General features: G+C 45.9%; 1 protein-coding gene across 2 annotated transcripts in view; it reads right to left on the reverse strand.

Moving 5' to 3' along the window:
- The window catches only part of LOC110506208 (C-terminal-binding protein 2), an 87,773-nt gene that overhangs the window by 48,654 nt on the left and 30,001 nt on the right, over positions 1 to 9,118 (reverse strand). Inside the window, exon 1 of one of the 2 annotated variants that reach the window (XM_036972611.1) lies at positions 9,042 to 9,118. This exon is cut by the window's right edge and continues 1,625 nt beyond it. The exons of the other annotated variant lie outside the window; for it this stretch is intronic. Within the exon in view, the coding sequence (XP_036828506.1) occupies positions 9,042 to 9,118 (77 nt within the window). The remainder of the gene's footprint in view (positions 1 to 9,041) is intronic. 2 annotated transcript variants of the gene reach the window in all.

Below are 9,118 nucleotides of genomic sequence, written 5' to 3' on the forward strand. Positions count from 1 at the left end.
ACACCAGGTAACCCCCTAACACCAGGTAACCCCCCTAATTCCCAACACCAGGTAATGTCCCTAACACCTAACACCAGCTAACCCCACCAACACCAGGTAACGTCCCTAATACCCAACACCAGGTAACCCCACCAACAACAGGTAACCTCCCTAATACCCAACACCAGGTAACCTCCCTAATACCCAACACCAGGTAACCTCCCTAATACCCAACACCAGGCAACCTCCCTTATACCCAACACCAGGTAACCTCCCTAACACCCAACACCAGGTAACCTCCCTAATAACCAACACCAGGTAACCTCCCTAACACCCAACACCAGGTAACCTCCCTAATACCCAACACCAGGTAACATCCACAACACCAGGTAACACCCAACACCAGGTCACAGCCAACACCAGGTAACAGCCAACACCAGGTCACAGCCAACACCAGGTAACAGCCAACACCAGGTCACACCCAACACCAGGTCACACCCAACACCAGGTAACACACACACACACACACACACACACACACACACACACACACACACACACACACACACACACACACACACACACACACACACACACACACATCCTTTACGACAAGCCGCACAGATTAACAGATAAACTCCTCAACAGAGATATATCCCATGAGCCTTTGCAGCACTGCCCTGGGTCCAAGGCCTAACCCTTCCTCCATTCCTCCTCCTCTCAGAGCCCCCCCCACCCCCTAAACCCCAGCCTTATTAAAGTCCACCCATCCTCCTCTCAGAGCCCCCCCCCCCCTAAACCCCAGCCTTATTAAAGTCCACCCCTCCTCCCCTCCTCCTCTCAAGGCCCCCCCCCCCCCCCCCCCCCCCCCCCCCCCTAAACCCCAGCCTTATTAAAGTACATCTAAAGATATACTGTGGTGTGGATTATCTTCAGCCACGTGTACCGAGGGTGGACAACACCCCCACACCCCAATCCACCCAGCAGGATAATCTACCAGACACCTACGCAGGCAGGCACACCCCCCCCCCACACACACACGACACCACACGGCGCCACCCAGGCACGTCATTTAGCTACAGGCTAATGTTCTCATTTCACGTGATCTAGCCTAGCCCTGTACGGTATACTGTACCGACCCGCTGTGTTCTGGACTGCCGCGTTGACAGACAACTCCATGGCCAATGACGACTGTGGCTGTAGATCTCTCTACACCGGGCAGACAGGGAACTGCGGCCAACGAGCCAGTGCACAACCATTTAATGCCGTTATTAAGGCGACTTACAGCCTTAGCCAACCAACAGACAGCCAGAAGGAGACAGGGCTAAGGGCCCTCCCACCGCGCTTCTTCTAGAATGGACGGCACTATTTTGACACTGTTTCTTCTTCTTCTTCTAGTTTATGGGTTACAAATAAGGAAACCATTTTGTATCTGAATCATTTTGTTTAATGAATTATTTTGTTTAATGAATCATTTTGTTTAATTAATTATTTTGTTTAATGAATCATTTTGTTTAATGAATTATTTTGTTTAATGAATGATTTTGTTTAATGAATCATTTTGTTTAATGAATCATTTTGTTTAATGAATCATTTTGTTTAATGAATCATTTTGTTTAATGAATAATTTTGTTTAATGAATCATTTTGTTTAATGAATCATTTTGTTTAATGAATCATTTTGTATAATTTATTATTTTTAGGCAACAGATGATAGATATATAATTTTAAAAGAAAATAGATTATCTAGCAGAAAAAAAAGTTTGGGGGGGGACTATTTTGGGGCTCTAGATTTTGGGTTTCTGGTTTATATATATATATATATATATATATATATATATATATAAGGTAACAGCCTAATTTGTTCAAATTAAATGTAACCTTTATTTCACTAGGCAAGTCAGTTAAAAACAAATTCTTATTTATAATGATGGCCAAACATGGACGACACTGGGTCAATTGTGCGCCGTCCTATGGAATTCCCAAACACGGCCGGTTGTGATACAGCCTGGATTCGAACCAGTGTGCCTGTAGGGACGCCTCTAGCACTGAGATGCGGTGCCTTAGACCTCTGCGCCACTCGGGATCCAAATAACAAATATAAAACAATATTTTTCATAATACTGTACAATAAATAGACAAAAAATAAAATACAAAATAACAAGATTCTAGACAAATAAGAATCAATTTTCTATAGCAGGAGTTCTATAACACTACAATGGTTCACAGTAGGAGCAGGAGTTCTATAACACTACAATGGTTCACAGTAGGAGCAGGAGTTCTATAACACTACAATGGTTCACAGTAGGAGCAGGAGTTCTATAACACTACAATGGTTCACAGTAGGAGCAGGAGTTCTATAACACTACAATGGTTCACAGTAGGAGCAGGAGTTCTATAACACTACAATGGTTCACAGTAGGAGCAGGAGTTCTATAACACTACAATGGTTCACAGTAGGAGCAGGAGTTCTATAACACTACACTGGTTCACAGTAGGAGCAGGAGTTCTATAACACTACAATGGTTCACAGTAGGAGCAGGAGTTCTATAACACTACAATGGTTCACATTAGGAGCAGGAGTTCTATAACACTACAATGGTTCACAGTAGGAGCAGGAGTTCTATAACACTACAATGGTTCACAGTAGGAGCAGGAGTTCTATAACACTACAATGGTTCACAGTAGGAGCAGGAGTTCTATAACACTACAATGGTTCACAGTAGGAGCAGGAGTTCTATAACACTACAATGGTTCACAGTAGGAGCAGGAGTTCTATAACACTACAATGGTTCACAGTAGGAGCAGGAGTTCTATAACACTACACTGGTTCACAGTAGGAGCAGGAGTTCTATAACACTACAATGGTTCACAGTAGGAGCAGGAGTTCTATAACACTACAATGGTTCACAGTAGGAGCAGGAGTTCTATAACACTACAATGGTTCACAGTAGGAGCAGGAGTTCTATAACACTACAATGGTTCACAGTAGGAGCAGGAGTTCTATAACACTACAATGGTTCACAGTAGGAGCAGGAGTTCTATAACACTACAATGGTTCACAGTAGGAGCAGGAGTTCTATAACACTACAATGGTTCACAGTAGGAGCAGGAGTTCTATAACACTACAATGGTTCACAGTAGGAGCAGGAGTTCTATAACACTACACTGGTTCACAGTAGGAGCAGGAGTTCTATAACACTACAATGGTTCACAGTAGGAGCAGGAGTTCTATAACACTACAATGGTTCACAGTAGGAGCAGGAGTTCTATAACACTACAATGGTTCACAGTAGGAGCAGGAGTTCTATAACACTACACTGGTTCACAGTAGGAGCAGGAGTTCTATAACACTACAATGGTTCACAGTAGGAGCAGGAGTTCTATAACACTACAATGGTTCACAGTAGGAGCAGGAGTTCTATAACACTACAATGGTTCACAGTAGGAGCAGGAGTTCTATAACACTACAATGGTTCACAGTAGGAGCAGGAGTTCTATAACACTACAATGGTTCACAGTAGGAGCAGGAGTTCTATAACACTACACTGGTTCACAGTAGGAGCAGGAGTTCTATAACACTACAATGGTTCACAGTAGGAGCAGGAGTTCTATAACACTACAATGGTTCACATTAGGAGCAGGAGTTCTATAACACTACAATGGTTCACAGTAGGAGCAGGAGTTCTATAACACTACAATGGTTCACAGTAGGAGCAGGAGTTCTATAACACTACAATGGTTCACAGTAGGAGCAGGAGTTCTATAACACTACAATGGTTCACAGTAGGAGCAGGAGTTCTATAACACTACAATGGTTCACAGTAGGAGCAGGAGTTCTATAACACTACAATGGTTCACATTAGGAGCAGGAGTTCTATAACACTACAATGGTTCACAGTAGGAGCAGGAGTTCTATAACACTACAATGGTTCACAGTAGGAGCAGGAGTTCTATAACACTACAATGGTTCACAGTACGAAGGGGAAGAAATACGATGCTCTCTCATCAATATGTTTCAACATAAACCCACTAGAGACATTTATTAAGAGGGCTGTACTTCACACGTTTACTTTGCTCAGAAAGGAAATCTCTTGAGCCTCTAAATTGCTCAGAAAGAGAGAGAGAGAGGGAGGGAGAACCTCTCTCCAACAGGTCTCTCTCCAACAGGTCTCTCTCCAACAGTTCTCCACAGGTCCATCTCCAACAGGTCTCTCTCCAACAGTTCTCCACAGGTCCATCTCCAACAGGTCTCTCTCCAACAGTTCTCCACAGGTCCATCTCCAACAGGTCTCTCTCCAACAGGTCTCTCTCCAACAGTTCTCCACAGGTCCATCTCCAACAGGTCTCTCTCCAACAGTTCTCCACAGGTCCATCTCCAACAGGTCTCTCTCCAACAGGTCTCTCTCCAACAGTTCTCCACAGGTCCATCTCCAACAGGTCTCTCTCCAACAGTTCTCCACAGGTCCATCTCCAACAGGTCTCTCTCCAACAGGTCTCTCTCCAACAGTTCTCCACAGGTCCATCTCCAACAGGTCTCTCTCCAACAGGTCTCTCTCCAACAGTTCTCCACAGGTCCATCTCCAACAGGTCTCTCTCCAACAGGTCTCTCTCCAACAGGTCTCTCTCCAACAGTTCTCCACAGGTCCATCTCCAACAGGTCTCTCTCTCCAACAGTTCTCCACAGGTCCATCTCCAACAGGTCTCTCTCTCCAACAGTTCTCCACAGGTCCATCTCCAACAGGTCTCTCTCTCCAACAGTTCTCCACAGGTCCATCTCCAACAGGTCTCTCTCTCCAACAGTTCTCCACAGGTCCATCTCCAACAGGTCTCTCTCCAACAGTTCTCCACAGGTCCATCTCCAACAGGTCTCTCTCTCCAACAGTTCTCCACAGGTCCATCTCCAACAGGTCTCTCTCTCCAACAGTTCTCCACAGGTCCATCTCCAACAGGTCTCTCTCTCCAACAGTGCTCCACAGGTCCATCTCCAACAGGTCTCTCTCTCCAACAGTTCTCCACAGGTCCATCTCCAACAGGTCTCTCTCTCCAACAATTCTCCACAGGTCCATCTCCAACAGGTCTCTCTCTCCAACAAATCCACTTCAATCAGTATAGCTGTGTGCCATTAAGAGGGTGAATGGGAAGACTAAATATTTAAGTGCCTTTGAACAGGGTACGGTAGTAGGTGCCAGGCGCAGGGCTGTTACGGTGACCGTATTACCGCCACACCGGTGGTCACGAGTCATGACTGCAGTCAAATTCCACGAGACCATTTAGTCACCGCAACTATAAGCTATGTAAATGAGTGTGTGTGTGTGTGTGTGTGTGTGTGTGTATCTGTGTATCTAGGCTGTCTAAAAACAGAAGCTAGCTAGAGATTACAAATGATTCCATGTGACACCCACACATCCAATTCCGGTAACAGGTGTGTGGAGACTAAGAGACAGTCAAACACACTATTTCCTGATGAGAGGGGAGTAGAATGGAGAGACAGAGACTCTGTCAAACACACTATCTCCTGATGAGAGGAGACAGAGACTCTGTCAAACACACTATATCTTGATGAGAGGAGACAGAGACTGTCAAACACACTATATCCTGATGAGAGGGGAGTAGAATGGAGAGACAGACTCTGTCAAACACACTATCTCCTGATGAGAGGAGACAGAGACTCTGTCAAACACACTATCTCCTGATGAGAGGAGACAGAGACTCTGTCAAACACACTATCTCCTGATGAGAGGAGACAGAGACTCTGTCAAACACACTATCTCCTGATGAGAGGAGACAGAGACTCTGTCAAACACACTATCTCCTGATGAGAGGAGACAGAGACTGTCAAACACACTATCTCCTGATGAGAGGAGACAGAGACTCTGTCAAACACACTATATCTTGATAAGAGGAGACAGAGACTGTCAAACACACTATATCCTGATGAGAGGGGAGTAGAATGGAGAGACAGAGACTCTGTCAAACACACTATCTCCTGATGAGAGGAGACAGAGACTGTCAAACACACTATCTCCTGATGAGAGGAGACAGAGACTCTGTCAAACACACTATCTCCTGATGAGAGGGGAGTAGAATGGAGAGACAGAGACTTTGTCAAACACACTATCTCCTGATGAGAGGAGACAGAGACTCTGTCAAACACACTATCTCCTGATGAGAGGGGAGTAGAATGGAGAGACAGAGACTTTGTCAAACACACTATCTCCTGATGAGAGGAGACAGAGACTCTGTCAAACACACACTGACTTCAGATATGACATCACCTATCCAACTGACACACACTGACTTCAGATATGACATCACCTATCCAACTGACACACACTGACTTCAGATATGACATCACCTATCCAACTGACACACACTGACTTCAGATATGACATCACCTATCCAACTGAAACACACTGACTTCAGATATGACATCACCTATCCTAACTGACACACACTGACTTCAGATATGACATCACCTATCCCACTGACACACTGACTTCAGATATGACATCACCTATCCAACTGACACACACTGACTTCAGATATGACATCACCTATCCAACTGAAACACACTGACTTCAGATATGACATCACCTATCCAACTGACACACACTGACTTCAGATATGACATCACCTATCCAACTGACACACACTGACTTCAGATATGACATCACCTATCCAACTGACACACACTGACTTCAGATATGACATCACCTATCCAATCCAAGTTTGCAGAAACCAACGAGCAACACAACGCGTCACTACAAAACCCAAACAACTTGAGTGAATTTCAACCCTAACCTCCACATAGGGTGTAAATTAGTGTTTCGGTGAGGGAAAAAAAGTATTTGATCCCCTGCTGATTTTGTATGTTTGCCCACTGACAAAGAAATGATCAGTCTATAATTGTAATGGTTGTTTTACTTGAACAGTGAGAGACAGAATAACAACAAAAAAATCCAGAAAAACACATGTCAAAAATGTTATAAATTGATTTGAAGTTGTCCTGTCCCCTTCGCAGAAAAACACCCCCAAAGCATAATGTTTCCACCTCCATGTTTGACAGTGCGGATGGTGTTCTTGGGGCCATAGGCAGCATTCCTCCTCCTCCAAACACGGAGTTGAGTTGATGCCAAAGAGCTCCATTTTGGTCTCATCTGACCACAACACTTTCACCCAGTTGTCCTCGGAATCATTCAGATGTTCATTGGCAAACTTCAGACGGCCATGTATATGTGCTTTCTTGAGCAGGGGGACCTTGCGGGCACTGCAGGATTTCAGTTCTTCACGGTGTAGTGTGTTACCAATTGATTTCTTGGTGAATATGGTCCCAGCTGCCTTGAGATCATTGACAAGATCCTCCCGTGTAGCTCTGGGCTGATTCCTCACCGTTCTCATGATCAGTGAAACTCCACGAGGTGAGATCTTGCATGGAGCCCCAGGCCGAGGGATATTAACAGTTATTTTGTGTTTCTTCCATTTGCGAAATAATCTCACCAACCGTTGTCACCTTCTCACCAAGCTGCTTGGCGATGATCTTGTAGCCCATTCCAGCCTTGTATAGGTCTACAATCCTGTCCCTGACATCCTTGGAGAGCTCTTTGGTCTTGGTCACGGTGAAGAGTTTGGAATCGGATTGATTGATTGCTTCTGTGGACAGGTGTCTTTTATACAGGTAACAAACTGAGATTAGGAGCACTGCCTTTAAGAGTGTGCTCCTAATCTCAGCTCGTTACCTGTATAAATGACACCTGGGAGCCAGAAATCTTTCTGATTGAGAGGGGTCAAATACTTATTTCCCTCATTAAAATGCAAATCAATTTATAACATTTTTGACAAGCGTTTTTCTGGATTTTTTTTGTTGTTATTCTGTCTCTCACTGTTCAAATAAATCTACCATTAAAATTATAGACTGATCATTTCTTTGTCAGTGGGCAAACGTACAAAATCAGCAGGGGATCAAATACTTTTTTCCCTCACTGTAGGTCTGCTGGTTGTATCTGAACAGGGATTTCAGACAGGAGCTCTATAAGGACATGGATCTACAGCTGTAGGGCTGCTGGTTGTATCTGAACAGGGATCTCAGACAGGAGCTCTATAAGGACATGGATCTACAGCTGTAGGGCTGCTGGTTGTATCTGAACAGGGATCTCAGACAGGAGCTCTATAAGGACATGGATCTACAGCCGTTGCTGCTGGTTGTATAAATAGTGTCACCATTTAAAAACAGACCTGTTAGGTAAAGCTGATTATCATGTCAGGGAGGAGAGGAGAGGAGAGGAGAGGAGAGGAGCTGGGGAGGAGAGCAGAGGAGTTGGGGAGGAGAGGAGAGGAGAGGAGTTGGGGAGGAGAGGAGTTGGATAGGAGAGGAGAGGAGTTGGGGAGGAGAGGAGAGGAGCTGGGAGGGGAGGAGTTGGGGAGGAGAGGAGTTGGGGAGGAGAGGAGTTGGAGAGGAGGGATAGCGAGGTCAGAGGAGCTGGAGAGGAGAGGAGCTGGGAGGGGAGGAGTTGGGGTGGAGAGGAGAGGAGTTGGAGATGATAGGAGAGGAGAGGAGTTGGGGAGGAGAGGAGTTGGGGAAGAGAGGAGTGGAGTTGGGGAGGAGAGGAGAGGAGTTGGAGATGATAGGAGAGGAGAGGAGTTGGGTAGGAAAGGAGTTGGGGAGGAGAGGAGAGGAGTTGGGTAGGAGAGGAGAGGAGTTGGGGAGGAGAGGAGTTGGGGAGGAGAGGAGTTGGGGAGGAGAGGAGAGGAGTTGGGGAGGAGAGGAGTTGGGGAGGAGAGGAGTTGGGGAGGAGAGGAGAGGAGTTGGGGAGGAGAGGAGTTGGAGAGGAGAGGAGGGATGGCGAAGTCAGAGGAGTTGGAGAGGAGGAATAGCGATGTCAGAGGAGTTGGAGAGGAGGAATAGCGAGGTCAGAGGAGTTGGAGAGGAGGAATAGCGAGGTCAGAGGAGTTGGGGAGGAGAGGAGAGGAGAGGAGGGATAGCAAGGTCAGAGGAGTTGGAGAGGAGGGATAGTGAGGTCAGAGGAGTTGGAGATGAGGGATGGCGAGGAGGAGCGTGGTTACTTGTATCAGACGAGGCAGCCATGGTAGAAACAATGACAGGTGGCCCCGTTCTCCGTCCTGCCGTCCTGTTGTTGTTA

This window comes from Oncorhynchus mykiss, unplaced genomic scaffold (genome assembly GCF_013265735.2).
Source record: "Oncorhynchus mykiss isolate Arlee unplaced genomic scaffold, USDA_OmykA_1.1 un_scaffold_186, whole genome shotgun sequence".
Lineage (NCBI taxonomy): Eukaryota > Metazoa > Chordata > Actinopteri > Salmoniformes > Salmonidae > Oncorhynchus > Oncorhynchus mykiss.